The sequence below is a fragment of the Cibotium barometz genome, chromosome 45, assembly GCF_041138505.1.
Source record: "Cibotium barometz isolate CiBa-2024 chromosome 45, ASM4113850v1, whole genome shotgun sequence".
Classification (NCBI taxonomy): Eukaryota; Viridiplantae; Streptophyta; class Polypodiopsida; order Cyatheales; family Cibotiaceae; genus Cibotium; species Cibotium barometz.
The window spans coordinates 23,793,736-23,813,124 of NC_141090.1; the positions used below are offsets into that span (position 1 = coordinate 23,793,736).

At 47.1% G+C, this 19,389-nt stretch overlaps 1 protein-coding gene across 4 annotated transcripts in view; it reads left to right on the forward strand.

Moving 5' to 3' along the window:
* Positions 1-961: 961 nt before the first annotated feature.
* LTA3 (Dihydrolipoamide acetyltransferase, long form protein) overlaps positions 962-19,389 on the forward strand; it is a 64,230-nt gene continuing 45,802 nt past the window's right edge. The window contains exon 1 of one of the 4 annotated variants that reach the window (XM_086783177.1): positions 962-1,397. Coding sequence is in view for 1 of the 4 variants with exons in the window: in XM_086783176.1 (XP_086639302.1) it covers positions 1,109-1,397 (289 nt within the window). In the remaining 3 variants the exon portion in view is untranslated. The remainder of the gene's footprint in view (positions 1,398-19,389) is intronic. The other 3 variants (XM_086783176.1, XM_086783178.1, XM_086783179.1) reach the window with 3 other exon arrangements.

Below are 19,389 nucleotides of genomic sequence, written 5' to 3' on the forward strand. Positions count from 1 at the left end.
TGGGAGCTCTGCCCCCATTGGTTCTAAGCTAGTTTAGAGGAATTTCACAAGTGGATGTTGCCCTAGATGTAGAACTGCCTTCGAAGATGGGAAGCATACATTTTGGGACTGCCCTGCTATTAGAGGAGCCTAGGTTAAGATTAGGAAATGGGTCCAGAGCTGTTTAGGGGTGCAAGGTCAGTGGGGGGATTGGTTGATTAGTAGATGGGCAACTACTGGTGGACATGTTGATTTGATCTTATTTTGTTGCTTATGGGAGATATGGAACTCCATAAATTGCATTGTGTTTCAGAAATCTTGTGATATAGGAATTGATGTTAGTGGAATGATGCATAAATGTATATGTATGTGCTGGTCTATATGCTTGGTTAATAAGTTGAGTGGGGTTGAACTGTTTCAGTTGATTCTTTCAGTTGATTCAGACTCTGCAATCTAGGGGTCATTTGCAGACATACTGGGCTGTGCCTAATGATGTGGGTGATGGTTTGCAGGGTCTCAGAAAGCAAAAAGTGAATGCTAAGCCAGCTAGATATGGACCTAAAAGCAAGCAAGTTACATCTTTGTTGCCTTTATTGAGAATCCAGTAGGGGACTAGACCAACAATCAAAATCTAGTTTCAAAAAGGGTAGATGAAGGGCGATGTATTGAAAAATAGGCTCCTAGGGGCTGCTCAACTGAAGCTTGTATTTTGCTTGGGTACCAGTTGTCTTGGGATGAATCTTCTTTTGTCTCTGAGGATGATAGATGGGATTTAGTTTGTAGCTTACTTAATGAAGGTTGATTTATCTGTTGTTGATGGCTGACTGTGGGGTTAGAAAGATACAATGTAAAGTTTTTCTTTTTTTAAAATATATATATATTATTGGTCCCCAAAAAAACCTTCACTAATCTATCATTTTCCAACTATTTAATTGAATTTATTTTTCCCCCATTATGTCAAGAAGAATTTTTTTAAGTCCCACATAGCCCAAAGGGTGGACTTTGGGTGTGAACAACCGGTCCGTGACTTTCAACAACTCCGTTTCTTGAGCGCGGCTTTGTCCACACAGGGCGCACGAGACAGGTCTGCTGCCTCTGCAGAGATTTCTAGGGTTTTGGAGAAGCCACAATGAGATCGTCGCTGTTGAAGGGCCAGGCATCGTGGCTCCTGCGCGGGCGTGCCTTCTCCCCTTACGCCTATGGCGTCGCGCGCTCTCATCTGCCGCTGCCCTCCGGCTCGTCTTCCAATCGTGATGAAGAAGATTGCGGCGTAAAATCGTACCCTTCCATTGGGCCCATTTCCTTCCCCGCCTCCAGCTACACTGCTGCCAAGGACAGGCCCCGCACTGTCTTCATACCTAAAGAAGTAGTCCCGTACCAGTACGAGGCCTGCCGCCCTTTCTGCAACAAGGTCAGAGGTACGCCTTGCTGTCATCTTTCTGCAATATGCTAGGATTTTATTGGGTTTAGCAGTCAGATAAGATCAACTTAGTAAAAGTTTACCATGTATGACATAGCGATCAGTTTGTAGGAGACCGTAGCTCTCTGGACGCATCAGTGTTTGTCTCTGAGAGAGAGAGAGAGAGAGAGAGAGAGAGAGAGATTTGGATCTAGCCCAGTGGTAGCCCTCAGCGACGGTCCGAATCTAGCCAACTTACTGAGAGGGCGTGCATAACCAGCAATCATTGTGTGTTTATATAGAAGCGCACAACTTATTCAGCAGGCGTGTGTGCGATCCGTCAGTCCATGATTGTGGATCCGGTTTAACTTATTGAAAGGGTGTGCACACAACTGAGCAGCGAACCATCTGTATGCGTTCGGCTATACAAGTCCAGTGTCCACACTTCATTGAGTTACATGTCTAGATTTTGCTCGCAAGCTGGTCTGGATTAAACCAACTATCAGGAATCTCTATTCTTATCACTCTGGATTTTTGGATTTGAATTTTGTATTTTCTATACGCCCTATACTTTGAATTTGCAATCAGGCACTGGTAATATATGTTTGGATTTATTTAGGTATGCTGGAAACTCTCAGTGAAGAGTCAGGGCGTTGGCGTTTGGTGCATGCTTGTTTCTAAAAATCAGAATGCATTTCTAAAAGGTTCACTCAATTCTAGGAAAAAGGTTCACTGGTAATATATGTTTGGATTTATTTAGGTATGCTGGAAACTCTCAGTGAAGAGTCAGGGCGTTGGCGTTTGGTGCATGCTTGTTTCTAAAAATCAGAATGCATTTCTAAAAGGTTCACTCAATTCTAGGAAAAAGGTTGATGCACACAGCACACTGCAATCTATAGCTGATTCTCCTCTTTGCAAAGGAGGATGGTGCTGCTGCCAGGGAGCGAGTGTCTACACTCATGGAAGCTCCCCTCAAGGATATATATTCTTTCGCTCACTAAATTGGCCATGTGGGCTCTAATCTTCCTGGTTGAATACCTTTTGCAATGTGAATGCATGGGTCCCTGAGAGTAGTTCCAAAGCCAATGTCACGTGCATCCCGCACTTGGATGCCACGTAGACATTTCTGTACAGAAGGTGGAGGACCTGGGATGGTGAACTGGTCCCATGTGAGCCCAGTCCGGGACGAGTCAGCCAGGAATCCATCTGAGTTGTCCGAGGTCAGGTGTGCATTGTCCTGCACAGGAGTCTAAGGTCAGGTGTGCACTGTCTTGCACATGAAACAGTGCCAGTCCGCGCTGTGAGTCTCCCTCTGGAATGATGTCAGTGACTGTGTGTATCTGGTAATGGTACCGGATGCCAGATCACTGAGTAGTTAGTGTTTAGGACAAGGGGCCAGCCCATAGGGCTACCCCAAGTCGTAGTGTAGACATGGGGTGTTAAAAGTAGTATCTCATGTGGAAACGAGCCTTAACAAAGGGCATGAATTATTTATTTAATTTATCCTATATAGGTCTGCCATTTCCATCTTGAGGGTATAAATACCCATGCCCACCTTTGTAATTCTCATCTATTCATTGCTAATACACGTCAAGCGTTGTTCGCCAACCTCTCTCTCTCTCTCTCTGCGTCAACTTCTCTCTCTCTCTCTCTCTCTCTCTCTCTCTCTCTCTCTGCGTGTGTTCAAACTTCCGCATGCATGACTATGACATGGTATCAGAGCTGAGTGCTCGTTGATTCTTGGGCACACGAAGGAGTTGGAGAAGGTGGCTGCTGCAGCGACTAAGGTGGCACAGGAAGTGAGGTTGGTGCAGTGACGTGGCGCGAACTGCACGTGTCAACAGCACATTGCGTGTTGAGCAGCAGCAGAACTGTGGCTTAAGAGCTCAGGCGCAGAGGGCTGCCAGCCACAAACAGACACGGGCGAGAGGCTGCCAATGACACAGGCGCAACCATCGAGGAAGTCCAGGTGCGCAAGGCTGGCAGTAGCACGACTGTATAAAGCCAGTTCAAGGTAGCAAAGTACATAGCCCAAGGCTTGAGGAAACGCACAAGGCGAGCAGACCGGGTCGACTGAGAAGAGGTGGACGGAGTTTTCGAGATGGGACTCCGTGTTCGAGCAAGGACGACAAACTGAATGGCGACAATTATGCGCATTGGAACTTGATCATGAGGCTATGGTTTAGCAGAAAAGGCTTATGGGACATTGTTGATGGCTCGGAGGAACGTCCCTGAAGGGATAGCAATCGGTTTACACGTCTTCAGGAGGAGGAGTTTCTCAAATCTCTTGTGGATTGGGATGCTTACAATGCGAAGGCGATGTTGGCGATTGCAGAATCTCTCACCAAGGAAATTTCCCCTGCCATTCAGACTTTAAAGACTGCCAAGGAAATGTGGTCAAAGCTTGCAGGAATGTTTGATCGAGACTCAACAATGCGAGCAGTAACCCTTCTCGGCCAGTTGTTTTCCATCAAGTTTGAAGCCGGGACCTCTATGCAGTCATTTCTAATGAAGGCAAAGGTTATCCATGATCAGTTATCGGCTATGAATAGTGCGTTAACTAGTACCCAGTTAGCTGCCTTGGTTCTTACGAAGTTGCCTGAGGAGTACGAGATGGTCTCGAGGGCATTACGCTTACAAGTCACGAAGGAAAAGCTGGAATTTGATGATCTCAGCTCTTTTCTCATTGAGGAGGAAGCAGTGCTCATTTCCCAAGGCAAGATTCGAGTTCCGAAGGATGTAGAATCGGCACATACTGCATCGGAATCCAATAAGAAGTCTAGGAGCCGTTGTTATAAGTGCGGAAAGCGAGGGCATTTGGCTCGGGATTGCAAATCCAAAGCTAAAGCTCAAGGCTCGACAAATGACAAAGGTGACAAGGATGACAGTGACAGTGATTCTACTAGGGATACTACGGCGTCTGCCGGTGTGGCGAGGACTACACTGGCACATGCTCCAGCATTCTAGCTTGGTGGATGGATGCTACCACGTGCTTCAGCCAGAGAGAGGCATGTGAGTGGCAGAGAGGGGCAGTCTGTGCTCCCGTCTTGGTGATTTGGACCCGTGTGTCGGAGTTCAAGGCACATGCATCTGTCATGGAACAGCTTGACAAATCTATGGACATGATGTGTTCGTAGTTCATTGGTAGCAGACTATGGATGGGATGAGTTCCTGGTTCATTGTGTAGCAGAATTTTGGGCGTCGTGTGTCGACAGTTCAAGGTTCAGAGGATTTTTTTTGAACGTGATGTGTTCGCAGTTCAACGAATGTGGGATCATGGATGTGGAGTTGTCTGCAATTCATTATTCTATGTGGCAGCTAAAGCTCAAGATGGCATTGTTTGGTGCATTTTTCGAGGTGTACTTGGTATCCGGCCAGTACTGAGGTGTCCATGGTTGCATCTACATCGACTTGGTTTCTTCATCTATGCCCACTATGAGCTACAGAGAGGGTGTTAAAAGTAGTATCTCATGTGGGAACGAGCCTTAACTAAGGGCATGAATTATTTATTTAATTTATCCTATATAGGTCGGCCATTTCCATCTTGAGGGTATAAATACCCATGCCCACCTTTGTAATTCTCATCTATTCATTGCTAATACACGTCAAGCGTTGTTCGCCAACCCCTCTCTCTCTCTCTCTCTCTCTCTCTCTCTCTCTCTCTCTCTCTCTGTGTCAACTTCTCTCTCTCTCTCTGCGTGTATTCAAACTTCCGCATTCACGACTATGACATGGGGATGGTGTGAAACCACCCCCATGAGGGCCAGGAAGGCCCTGGCTATACCCACCAGCCATGGGTAGGCTGTGGGGGGCCTGTAGGCATAGTTACCACGGAACGGGAACGTTCCGGGAACGTCGGATGTTGGAACAGGAGCGGGAACGGGAGCGGATCGGGAACGTCGCAGATTGCCACGTCATATGACATGTCGGCATTTAGGACTAAAATGACAAAACATTTAAAATATCCAAGATTAAACTTTAAAGTCTTAAACATTAAAAATTTGAAGAGTCCAGACTTCAAATAGAAACTGAAAAGAAAGTACATCGCATGTGGGTATATAGAAACTGAAAAAGAAAGTACATCGCATGACAAGTACAAAACTAGCCTTAAGGGCCAAGGTAACTGGTGAGTCAAAGACTAGTCATCAGCAAGTGGGATCTCATCCTCCTGTCCAGGCTGTCCCTCAATCTGCTCATCCTCATGCTGCTCCACATCATCCTCTCCCTCTGGCTGATCCTCACCATCATTGTCATCAAGATCAAGGCAAAATCCAATAAATGGCTCTGGAGTACACTCAGCCCTGAACTTGTTAAGCAAACGCAAGTTTGCATTAACAAATACAAGGTCATTTGCCTTCTGGACACCAAGCCTGTTCCTCTTCTTGCTTGCAATGTTCCCAAAACTGCTCCATAAGCGCTCACATGGCGAGGAGCTAGCACCCTGGCTAAGCACTCGAATGGCCAATCTTTGCAGCAATGGTGTATCTGCCCCATAATCCTCCCACCACCGTGCACTGGATATCTTGAACCTATCATTCTGTGCATCCTGCAAAGCGAAGAGGCCTCTCTTTTGTCGATAGAAGGAAAGGTCTTCACGAACCCTCCTCCTATCATCTGCACTGGGTACAAGCTTCCTCAAGATATCCTCCCAACCCTGCACAACCTCTGCATCTGTCTCTTGTCCTTTGCCTTGAAATTCTGGATCCACCACAAATGCAGCAGCCTCTAATGCAGAGTGATACTCTGTCCACCTGCGTGTCGCAAGACGAGATAGCTCCTGTCTCCTACCCCCATCCAAAGTCTGTAGAGATAGGATTCTCTCAATCATCCTGTCCATCCCCTCATACACCTTGCCAATGCAAGGCTCATCTCCATCAAGAAGCCTCAACATAAGAATGATTGGCCGCACAACCTGCAACAATACCTCAACAGTGTCCCAAAAAGTGTCATCAAGAACAATGGACCTGCATCGAATACCTGCCACTGAGGTACGCTCTCGCCATGCATTCCACTCCTCACAAACTACAAGCTGCCTCAAATGATTCTTCACTTCAAAAAGACGCTTTAGCATAAGGAAATTATATGCAAAGCGTGTATCTGAATACTTTAAGAGATCCTTTGGGGATCTCTGTCGATATACAACCAAAATGTAGTGGTGGCGAGTGATAAATGAAACAATGTGATTGCCCATTTCAATAGAAGGCTCCACCCACTGCATCTTACCAATATCTTTGAGGAGATTGTTGAGCCCATGTGACATGCAAGGAGTGAAGCAAATATGTGGGTACCTATCCTCAATGATCCTCCCTGCTGCCCTGTTTGAGTTCTCTCCATCAGAAACAAACTGGATGACATTATTGGGACCCACGTACTCAATGGCTTCACTCCAAATATTTGCCAATCTCTCTGCAGTTTTGCCCGCCTCTGAATTGTCAATAGCTTTAATAAAAAAGCTACATCCTCTGGAGTAGGCAAGGATACCCTGAATGGAGCGGCTCCTGGTGTCACTCCAACCATCACCCATGATAGTGACGCCACATCTACACCATACATCTTGAATGGGTCCCAAGGCATCCTCTATGGCCGTCCTCTCTGTGGCTAGAAGTGTAGTGCGCAATGCCTCGGATGAAGGCGGAGCATAGCCAGGTCCGAAAGAAGCAATCTCCTTCACCATATCTGCAAAGTATGGGTTGCGGGCCTTTACCAAAGGAACATCTGCAGCATAAAAAAACCGTGCCACTGATGCATCTACTTGTGCCCTCCTCCCAGGGTGCCATGATGCCACAAGACTAGCCTGCACTGGACCTCGTGAAGCCTGGGTCTGGGAAGCATTTGTTCCATGTGCGGATGGCTGAGGAGCAGCCCCAATTAATGGGGTAGAGGCACTCGCTGAAGATGCCATGCCTGCAGGTGTAGCTGATGATGATGTATCTCGAGGATCAAGAACAGAGGGCCGACTCCCTGCTGCATCAAGTCTATCTGCAAGTGCCTGCAATCGTATGATATCTGCTCCTGACACTGTAGGGCAAACAGAAATGCCTTTGCCTCTAACCCCCAACAAATGGGCTCGCACACGATCCGTGCCTCCAGTCTTAATGGATCCACAAAAGTGGCACTTCCACTTGCGTGACCCTCCTCTTCTTGCACTATCATATCTGGACACAAGATCCACCTCATTCCACCAAGGGGTTCTGTTTTCTGCATCTATGCCACGAGGAGGTGCCATTGAAATTGATAAATGGCTGAAAATTAAAAAAACATGCAAAATGCCCTTGCATGAGACATAAGTAAAGTGTCCACTAAGTGGAAAAAAACGCAGCAAACTAGAATCTCCAAAATCCAATGTTCATTGTGTAAATTTTAAATCTTACCTGCTGAGTGCTCAAGACGCGAGTCACGAGTGCCACCCGCGCAAAAGAAGGGGCCAACTTGCCAAGGCCCAAGAGCCTAGAGGAGGGGCCAAGAGGAGGTAGGGAGAGAGTGCACTGTGGGGCAGCCAAGGCTCAAGGTAGGGAGAGTGTGGGGCAGCCAAGAGGAAGGGTGGGATAGTAGGTGGAATGGAGAGTGTGGGGCAGCCAAGGGGGTAGCCAAGGGGGCAGCGTGGAGTGGTAGGGAGAGCAGCCAACAAAGCAGGCGCAGCCAACGAAAAAGAGCCGTACGCTGGAAAAAAACGGCCGCCGGCGACTTAGCGAAAGTACACTTTTTCGGAACGCCCGGAACTTGCGTTCCGCCCTAGCGTTCCGGCGTTCCGACACGCGTTCCGCCACGTTCCCCGGCAAGTGATCCGTTCCGGCTCCCGTTTCCGCGTTCCGGGCACGCCTTGCGCTTCGGAGCGGTGTTCCGGCGTTCCAGGAAGGCGGAACGCCGTTCCGCGGTAATTATGCCTGTAGGACAGCCCCAAGGGCAGGCCAGGGGTAGCCGACTGCCTATCCAGCTCTTGGAGAGGTTTAAGGCAAGTATGGGGCAGCCCATACAGGCTGCCCAGCCTCCAAAACAGGGGGCATTCAGTGCCCAGCCTCCTAGGCAGCAAAGTGCCCAGCCCTATTTCCCATGCATTTAAGTGCCCAGCCAAGCAACAAAGGGATGTGCAGCATTTAATGGTATTTATTGCTGTATTTCTCAGTCGTGGGACATTTATGGGCTGGCCGACTGCTGTAGTATTGGCTGATTGCTCATGATTGGGTAGTATAAAAGGAGATGCCCACAATCCCATTCATTCATCTCATTCTCCACCAAGAGCTCAAGCATAAGAGGCTAGACAAAGCCAAGAGGGTGCTAAGCAAAGGGGTGAAGGATTCAGGTCAAGGGCAGGGTATTCCCAGCCAAGAAAAGGTCCAAGATTGCTGTATTTTCTTTTAGATTTCTCATCATTCTAATAAAGCAAATACACCATCCGTGGTGGGGGCCCTACAAAGGGTAATTGGGACCCAATACTGTGTCCTCTCTCTCTCTCTCTCTCTCTATATATATATATATATATATATATTCTGCACATCTCCTTTCAGTTTGTGCGTTAATTTTCGTCGCGAAAAGAGTGCTGAAATCTGAGTATTGAAGTTACCGATTCTTCTCTGAAGCTTCCGCATATTACAGTGGTATCAGAGTCTACTTCAAGTACAAAGATTGAGCAAAGAAACCATAATTTTTTCTCGCTCGTGTGGTTGGTTTTTAGACGCCGGTGGACTACCCCTTTCGGAGTGACTCCTGTCCCTCGAAGGACTACTGGTTTTTAGCCGCCGGAAGCCTCCGGACGTCTCCCACACAGATAGTGGATGGTGCTATGGCGAGCTTCGACAACGAGAGAGACCAAGAACCATGGGACCAAAGTGCACCAGGCAGCCCAGCTAGGGCACCAGGCTTGCGTGTCACAGACATGTTCCAGTAGATGATGCGAGCAATCGCAGAACAGACAGCCAAGTTGGATGAGCAGAAGGCGCAGATCTTGGCTCTAGAGGAGTGTACCTGCTCTCCAGCATCGTGTTTTCCATCTCCTCCTCCCTCTCCTTCCGTATCCCAGATACCAGATCCTCGACACAGGGACCCTCTCGCGGGGTCACAGCCCCAGCCAAGCTCTTTGCTTGAGTTGCAGATGCGTGCATTGGAGATCCGACAACGAGAAGACAAAGCCATGCGACGCGTGGAACACGAGCGTTACCTCAGAGCCTTGGACGTTAGATTGACACCGGCGGCGCCCTCGAATCATTTTCTCGAGAAAATGAACTTTAGTAAGTATAATGGTAAACTCGATCCCACAACTCTTTATTCATGGTTACATCAATTTGAAGCTTACTTTGCCGTAGTTAGAAAAACAGATACTGACAGAGTGATCTTAGCCAGTTGGTACTTGGAAGATGAGGCCATTCCTTGGTGGACTCAGTGGGCTTATGTCCACACCAGAGCACGTATGGCAGCTTATGTGTGGGACGAGTTTGTCCGTGACCTTGAGCAACGGTTTCTACCGCCCCACTACCTTGAGTGACTCGAAGACGAGTTTAGGGGAGCGCGTCAGAACGCGCAACCAGTCCTTCAGTTTGCCAATAGAATTTTGACTTTATGTCTGCAATTAGGCTTATCTGATATGGACAAGAAAGGGCAGTTTTTGTATGGCTTGGACACGCAAATCCAATGGGAGGTGCGTATGTTTAGGCCAGCCACCTTTGATGACGCACTCTCGCTTGCGCAGAGTGCAGAAATGAAACATAATGGTAGCAAGCCCAAGACTTCCTAGTCGGCTTCTCCCAGGGCTCTCGCCTCAGGGGGCAAAAGCCAGAACTAGACAGGGTCTTCTCCAGGACAGAGCCCGGGAGCCTTTGGCTCCAAGAACTCGAACAATGCGTCTAAGCTTACTCCAGACCAGAAAGCGGAGGCAGGCAAGATAGGTGGCAAGTTAAGTGCTGAGGAACTTTCTTAGTACAAGGAGGAGGGTAGATGTTTCTTTTGTCATATAAAAGGACATACATCTTGGGATTGTCCTAAGAAGCCTTCAAAGCCCGCCGCCGCCTCCACAGCTTCCGTGGTGAGCTCAGCTCCCACACAGATTCCAGCGGCTATCCCTAGTTCTTCAAACCCCAGTGCTTCAGTTGGAGCAATTATTAGCCGGGAACTCGAAGATAAGCAGAAGGGCGCCCATGACCAGGAGTATGAGCGCAACGAATTGCTCAAGTCCTTTGGCTACACAGGTGGCCAGAGAGGAGTCGTCTTGTTTGACAGCGGTAGCACGGAGAATGTGGTCACGCAACAGGCCGCTAGGCGTGCCCGTTTCGAGTTGACTTCGGTGGACAAATAGGTTGAGGGTTTTAGCACAGACATGACAACGAGTGTCAAGTATGAAGCTCTAGGTGCTAAGTTAGTTATTCAGGGCATAGAGTTTGTGCGTGATTTTATGGTTGCCCCTCTTGTAGGAGCAGACATAATTTTGGGTATTCAGTGGTTTCACAAGTTTCTTCCTGATGTCAAGTGGGACAAGCACACGTTCCAGATCAATCGGAATGTGTCACACGCCCCGGTGACCATTAAGTGTGAGCCAGGAACTTTGAACTTTCCGCTCATAAGCCACTTGCAGGCTAAGCGAGCAGTCAGGAAAGGCACACAGTGTGCGATGATTTATATCCAGACAGCCCAGACGGTGGCCAGTGCTTCCGAGAAGTACTCGGTTCTCCATGAAAAGTTCCAGAAGATTTTTCTTCGGGATAGCCTCTCTCCCCAGCTCCCCCCGTCGAGACCGGAGGATCACAGGATTGACCTCCTCCCAGGCTCGGAACCCCCGAGCAAGTTTCCGTATCGCCTTTCCAAGGCAATGGAATCGGAGTTGGACCGCCAACTCCAAGAATTGTTGCAATCTAGCTTCATCCGTCCCAGCGTGTCGCCATTTGCAGCACTGATCTTATTTGTCAGTATTCGGTACACAGTGGGAACAGGCATTGGATGCCACAGGATCATGCCACTTTCTGATACGCGATGGTTGGCTTTTTTACAAAGGCCGACTGTGTGTCATGAAGTCGTTTAGGGTAGCTCTTCTCCATGATGCCCATGATGCCATTACAGGTGGTCATAGGACATGAATTCGACTATGGAGAAATTGGAACGGCAATATTATTGGCCAAAGATGAGGCGAGATGTGTTTACATATGTACGACGCTGTGATATTTGTCAAAAGGTGAAAGCTCCTCGCAGAAAGAAGATAGGGTTATTACAGCCCTTGCCAATTCCTGAGTGTCCTTTCCAAGACATTTCAATGGACTTTGTCACGAATCTGCCTCCTAGTCCGAGTAAGTGTAATACGTAGTGTTTAACTATTGTTGATAGATTTAGCAAATTTGTTATGCTTATTCCTTGTAGGGCCAATGTGACCGCCGAGGATGCTGCCCAGTGGTTCATTCGCCATTGGTACCCGATTGGCGGGATTCCTAGGACCATAGTGTCAGACCGAGATGCCAAGTTTACCAGTCATTTTTGGAGGGCATTGTTTGATAACATTGGTACTAAGTTGAATTTTTCCAATGCATTTCACCCACAGACGGACGGCTAGACAGAGATATACAACCAGTTGACCTTTGATGTGCTAAAGTGTTATGTTCACGATCAGCAAAGTAAGTGGGAATCATATTTGCCTTTAGTTCAAGTTGTTTTGAATGATTCTTTCTCTTCAGCTATTGGCAGGACTCCGTATGAGGCAGCATTTGGAAGACCTTTCCAGTCATTGTTGACTAAGACCTCGTTTTCAGTACCTGAAGCGAACAGAGTGACGGAGTCTTACCAGGAGATTTTAGAGTCAGTAAAAGACAGATTGGCCAAAGTGCAAGAGGCCTACGCTCGACAGGCCAATAAAGACCGAAGGGATATGAAGTTTTCAAAAGGGGATTGGGTTTATTTTCAGATTATGAAGCAAAGATTGAAACAGGTGGGCAAGCAATGCCCAAAGTTGTCTTTCAGGAGCTTCGGACCTTTTCCCATTAGGAAAAAGATTAATGTGTTGGGGTAAAGGCGTTATGCCCACCCTTATAGTGTGTACAAGCCCATAAGTTATAGTACATAGTACACTTAGTACTTTTAATGTACTAAGTGCACTATGTGTACTAGTGCAATATACATGTGTGATAGGGGAGTCACACACTCATACTTGGTGAGTTGACTTATCCCCACAACTCTCTCTCTCTCTCTCCCTTGCTTCTCTGTGTATGTCTCCCACATAACCTAACCCTAATTCTCCCTCTCAACTGGTATCAGAGCTTTGGTCCCTCCCTCTTCTCCTTAATGTCTCCTGCTGATTTCTGTCCTTCTGTTCTGGTAGTATTCAGCCCTGTCATGCTGTTCGCCTGCTGAATTTTTTCTGCCCAGCCATTGTGGGCTGCTCAGCTGCTGCCCAGCCAGCAGCGTGGACTGCCCTAGCTGCCCAGCAGCCAAGCGAGGGCTGCCCAACAGCCAGGCGGGCTGCCCACTGGCGCTAGGCGACGTAGCACTTCAGCGCTGGGCGGCAGCAAGAATGCCAGACGGACACGTTGAGGCGTTTTGTCACGTTTCGGCTGGCTACAAAGCGTATTAGCGCTAGGCGAAGCCAGGCGACAAGCGTATGAGCGCTGGAGGCAGACGACACTAGGCGAAGGCCCTTCAGCGTAAAGCAAAGTAGCGCTAGATTCGTAGCGTAAGGCGCTAAGCGAAGAGGCTGCCCAGGACAACCCACGCAGCTAGCCCACGTGGCTGCCCAGGCTGCCCAACCAGCATAACTGGCTGCCCACAGCCAGGTGGGGCTGCCCAGCTGCTTCAGAAACTGCCCAGCATCGAAGTCGCCGCCACCACCGCCTCCGTCTCAACCTGCAAGTCAAGAAACTCAGAAAAATCAAAAATTTCAGAGGTATTTGCCTTCAATATTTTGGGAATTTCTTATCAATTCAAGCAATTGAGCAGGTACAGGTGCCCAATTGCTCAATTTTTGAGCAAAATTGGCAAAATTGGGTGACATTGGTCACAATCAGGATAAATTTGCAGGAAATTGGTCAAATCAGGATCAATTTGCAGGAAATTGGTCAAATCAGGATCAATTTGCAGGAAATTGGATGTCGAAATTTGGGGCTTTTGATGTAATTGTGCAATTAAGCACTCATACATGCTGTATGATGTGAGAAATCGCACATTTGGGCAAAATTGCAGCAAATTGCAGTGCAAATCAAGGGGCTTTTGTGCCGATTTGGTTGATTTGCATGCAAGCGATCGCATTTGATGCTGTGGATAATGTGTTGATGCCTTACAAGCACTCAATGTGCCTGTAAATCAAGGGGCTTTCATGTATTGGATGTATATGTGGCCAGGGGAAAGCATCGTGAACACTCTGGATGCCTTCATGTGCGTCAATGTACCATGTATGATCAGCAATTGATCTTAAATCAAGGGGCTTTTCAAGTTTGTATGCTTGTTGAGCTTGGCAAAGCAGCAGGCAAGACATTTATGCCTTGAATCCTCAAAAAAAATCAGCTTGCAGTCAAGGGGCTTTTGCCCAATTTCTGTTCGGGACTGTTGTGTGCAGTGTTCGGGACTGTAAAAGTCTGATTTTCACTCATTTGGACAGCCAGGAGAGCATTTATTGCTATTGTACCTGCTGGTACAGATTTGGCACAGCTTTGTGCAAGTTTTGGCATGGCTGTACACTGTTTTGAGTGACCAAAAGGTTCAATTTCAGCTGCTGTACTTGCCGGTACAGGTTTGGTACATCATTGGTGAGCACTTGGTACTGCTGTACAGTACTTTGGAAGGGCAAAAGAGCACATTTGAGGTGCTGTCCAAAATCTGCAGCAACCAGATTTTGGTGTTTTCATCACATAAAGTGGGAGAAAAGTTGCATTCTTGCTTCCGCAGTGGGAGATAAAGCTTGGGAGAAAAACTGTGAGCACTTTGTGTGCTTTTGGTGCAGTGTTTGCACACTTTGCAGGGAGTCAGGCATTGACAGGTTGCATTTTGCTATGGCAACCACAGGTGAGAGCTCTTCATTGCTTCACATCAAGAAGCTTGAAGGCTCGCATAACTATGATATTTGGCAAACCCAGTGCTACAATGTGTTGCTCCAGAAAAAGCAGCACAAGCCTATCAAAGAAAGGGGTGTGATGTCCGCTTCTCTTACTGCTGAAGAGTGGGAAGATATGGATGAGCTGGCAAGATCTACTATCATGTTGTCTGTGTCAGACTCATTACTTTTCAGCATTCGTGAAGAGAAGACAGCTTGGGGAATGTGGCAGAGATTGCAGGACTTGTATGCCCAACAAAGTGCCTCAAGCGAAGTGTATTGGTTGAAGAAACTCATAGGTCTTCAGATGAAGGAAGGGGCGTCTATGACAGCCCATCTAAATGAGTTTAATGGTATTGTCAGCCAGGTCATTAATCAAAAGTTGGCAATGGACGATGAGTTCAAAGCCACTTTTCTGTTATGCACTTTGCCAGAGAGTTGGGACACATTCAGGACAGCCACTAGCAATTCGCATGCTATGCTGTCATATGCAGATGTTGAGGGTGCTCTTCTTCAAGAAGAGATGAACAGGAAAAACAACTCTCTTGGAAAGTCCAATGCAATGAATGCATGTTGGAGATCTCAGCAAAGGGGGAAAAGCCAAGAAAGGGGAAGGAGCAAGTCTCGCTCCAAAAAGGATTTGGAATGCCATTATTGTGGCAAGAAGGGACACATTAAAAAGCAATGCTACAAATGGAAAAATGATCAAAAGGAAAAGGGAAAAGGCAAAGACAAAGAGAAAGATGAAGCCAAAGATGTAAAGCCAAAGGGCAAAAGTGGAGTCAAGATTGAAGAAATCAATGTGTCACATGCAGGTGGCAGTGAGGATGAGGTCCTATTTACGTCTTCACTTGATGCCCATTCACTTCTTACAGGTGGTCATGGTATGCACTCATGGATCATTGATTCAGGTGCCTCCTTTCATGTCACAGGTTGCAGAGACTTGTTTGTCAGGTATACTGCTGGCAATGAAGGAGTGGTTTATTTGGGTGATAACCATGCATGCAAGATTCTTGGCAGAGGTGATGTAAGGCTTGTATTTTCAGATGGCTCACAGCTTATGCTCCATGATGTCAGGCATGTGCCTGAGATCAAGAAGAATCTGCTTTCTACTGGACAGCTTGATGATGCTGATTATGTTACCACATTTGGCAGTGGAAAGTGGAAAATTAGTAAGGGCTCACTGGTTGTTGCCAGAGGCTCTAAGGTGGACACTCTTTACTTTATGCATGCAGGTGTTTGTCACCATGCTAATGTAAATGCAACCGAGCTGCCGGAAATTTCTATGTGGCATAGCCGGTTGGGACACATGAGTGTCAAGGGAATGGAGCAATTGTCTCGTTGGGTTACTTGCCTTCTCTAAAGTTTTCAAGTTTTCAGTTTTGTGAGCATTGTATATATGGTAGGCAACTACAGTGCCCCCACAAGAAAGCTCTTGGACAGAAAGATGCTCAGTTAGAGCTTGTGCATACAGATGTATGTGAGATGCCTCAGCTTTCTTTGGGAGGGGCAAAATATTTTGTGTCTTTTATTGATGATGCGGTGTGGGTTTATCCTCTTCGTTTGAAGAGTGATACATTCTCAGTGTTTGAGAAGTTTGTTGCTCTTGTTGAGAATCAAACTGGCAAAACACTGAAAGCTTTGCGTTCCGACAATGGTGGAGAGTATATGTCCAAACAGTTTCAGGACTTTTGTGATGCTAAAGGCATCAAGAGGGAGCTCTCTACTCCTTATGATCCTCCACAAAACGGGACAGCAGAGAGGATGAACAGGACCATACAGGAGAAGGTCCGTTCTATGTTGTCACATGGTGCATTACCTCATGGTTTTTGGGCTGAAGCTGTTATGACAGCCGTTCACCTTATAAACAGGTCACCTAACACGAGGCTTGGTGGGAAAGTGCCAGAAGAAGTATGGATAGGGAAGCCTCCGTCATACAAGCACTTGAAAGTGTGTGGTTGCGTTGCGTACGTGCACATACGCAGGGAAATGCGCACCAAACTTATCCTAAGTCTCACAAATGCATATTCCTAGGATATGGTGACAGAGGTGAAATGGGGTATAGACTTTGGGATCCCATGAATAGAAAGATCATACGCAGCAATGATGTCATTTTTGATGAAACATGCATGTATAAGGAGCCTGCAAGGCAACAGGAGCCTGGCAGAGTCATCTTTGATGATGATGGACATCATGGACAACAACAAAGGGCTGTAAATCAGCCATTACAGCAGGAAAACCAGCCCTTAAATGGTGCTGAAAATGGTCCAAATGGACAGCCAGAGATGGCAGAAGATATCCCTATGGATATACCACAGTTGGAGGAGATACCGGGCATGATTTTTCAGCCTTATGGCATGGAACAGGAGCCACCAATGGGTGATATGCAGGCTGGACAGCAACCTGCAAATGATGGTCATTGGGTACGGAGGTCCACTAGACCCTCCAGAGCCCCTGACAGGTTTGTTCCAGGGGTTGACTACTTGATGCTCACTGATTGTGGGGAGCCCTCATGTTATAAGGAGGCTTTACAGAGGGCAGACAAGGCTCTATGGGAGCGTGCCATGAAGTCAGAGATGGATTCTCTGCATAAAAATGGAACTTGGAAGTTGGTGCATTTGCCTGCAGGCAAGAAGGTTTTGCCATGCAAGTGGGTATACAGGCTCAAAGTTGCATCAGATGCAAAGCCAAGATACAAAGCCAGGTTAGTGGCTAAGGGCTTCAAGCAGGAATATGGTGTGGACTTTGATGAGATCTTCTCTCCAGTGGTCAAAATGACCACACTTAGAGCTGTATTAGCTTTGGTTGCACATGATGATCTGGACTTGATTCAGATGGATGTGAAGACTGCTTTTCTTCACGGTGATCTCCATGAGGAGATATATATGCAGCAGCCAGAGGGTTAGGCAGTGAGTGGAAAGGAGAAGCTTGTATGCAAGCTGAAAAAGAGTCTTTATGGGCTCAAACAGGCACCAAGAGAATGGTATCATAAATTTGATACATTCATGAAATCTCAGAAATTCAGGAGAAGTGACATAGATCACTGCTTGTACACCAAGAAAGCTTTGGATGGCAGTCTCTTGATTCTCATTTTGTATGTTGATGATATGTTGATTGCCTGGAAATCTCGTAAAGAGATGGATGCCTTGAAGCAGAGGCTGCATCAAACCTTTGATATGAAGGATTTGGGTGATTCAAAGCACATCTTGGGTATGCGGATACTTCGGGACAGAAATCAGCATGTGTTGTATTTGTCTCAGAAGGAATACATTGGCAAAGTCTTGCAGAGGTTCAATATGGACGAGGGGAAGAAGACTAGTACTCCTTTGCCTCCATATGTGAAACTCAGTGCTATGGACAGCCCACAGTCAGATAGAGACAGGGCTGATATGGCCAAGATTCCGTATGCTTCAGCTTGTGGCAGTCTCATGTATGCCATGGTTGCTACTAGGCCTGACATTGCATTTGCAGTGGGAGTGGTTTCTAGATACATGGCCAACCTTGGCAAGAAGCATTGGGAAGCAGTGAAAGGTGTCATGAGATACCTGAAGGGCACACAGGATTTGTGCATTTGCTTTGGCAAACAGGATGCATTAGTGCATGGTTACACGGATTTGGATTATGCCGGTCATCCAGATAACCGGAAGTCTATTACCGGTTATGTATTTACATTCACAGGAGGTGCTGTGTCATGGATATCCAGGATGCAGAAGTGCACTGCCTTATCTACTACAGAGGCCGAGTATATTGCAGCCACAGAGGCTTGCAAGGAGGCATTATGGCTATCTCGGTTAGTGGTTGATTTGGGTTATACAGGGGATATTCCATTGTTGCATTGTGACAGTCAGAGTGCCATTCAGTTGGCAAAGAACCCTGTTTTTCATGCAAAGACGAAGCATGTGGATGTGAAGTATCACTTCATCAGAGAGGTGATAGAGAACACGCAAATTCAGCTTGTTAAGATTCATACGGATGACAACCCGGCTGATCTGTTGACGAAGAGTTTGCCTTCGGAGCGGTTTGCTCATTGCAGACACTTGATGGGCATTGGATGAGGCCAGTTTCAGCCTTGATATGGCCTTGTATATTATCATGTACATGCTGATTTTTCTTTTCCTTTACTTAAGGGCACTTTGCCTTTAAGTGGGAGGTTGTTGGGGTAAAGGCGTTATGCCCACCCTTATAGTGTGTACAAGCCCATAAGTTATAGTACATAGTACACTTAGTACTTTTAATGTACTAAGTGCACTATGTGTACTAGTGCAATATACATGTGTGATAGGGGAGTCACACACTCATACTTGGTGAGTTGACTTATCCCCACAACTCTCTCTCTCTCTCTCTCTCCCTTGCTTCTCTGTGTATGTCTCCCACATAACCTAACCCTAATTCTCCCTCTCATAATGAGGTGTCTGTGCAGTTAAAGCTACCTCCGAGTTGGACTATGCACGATGTATTTCATGTTAGTTGGTTAAAGCCATATGCAAGTCCAATCCCTTCAGAGGTCAAAGACGAAGCGGAACCAGATATTGTTGATGAAGCAGAAGTTATGGTTCCAGAACAGATCCTTCTGCACCGTTTCAAGCATGGCTCAGGCCGAAGACTACGACAGTTCCTCACGAAGTTTCAGGACCGAGGGACCCATGAAGCGGTATGGCTCGACAAAGAGTTTTTTGAAGACTATCCGGTGTTATTGACGGATTATTTGGAGGCTATGTAGCTTCTTCCGTCAAGTTAAGCAGAAGGGGATGTCACGTGCATCCTGCACTTGGATGCCACGTAGACATTTCTGTACAGAAGGTGCAGGACCTGGGATGGTGAACTGGTCCCATGTGAGCCGAGTCCGGGACGAGTTAGCAAGGGATCCATCTCAGTTGTCCGAAGTCAGGTGTGCATTGTCCTGCACAGTAGTCTAAGGTCAGGTGTGCACTGTCCTGCACATGAAACAGTGCGAGTCCGCGCTGTGAGTCTCCCTCTGGGATGATGTCAGTGATTCTGTGTATCAGGTATGGTACCG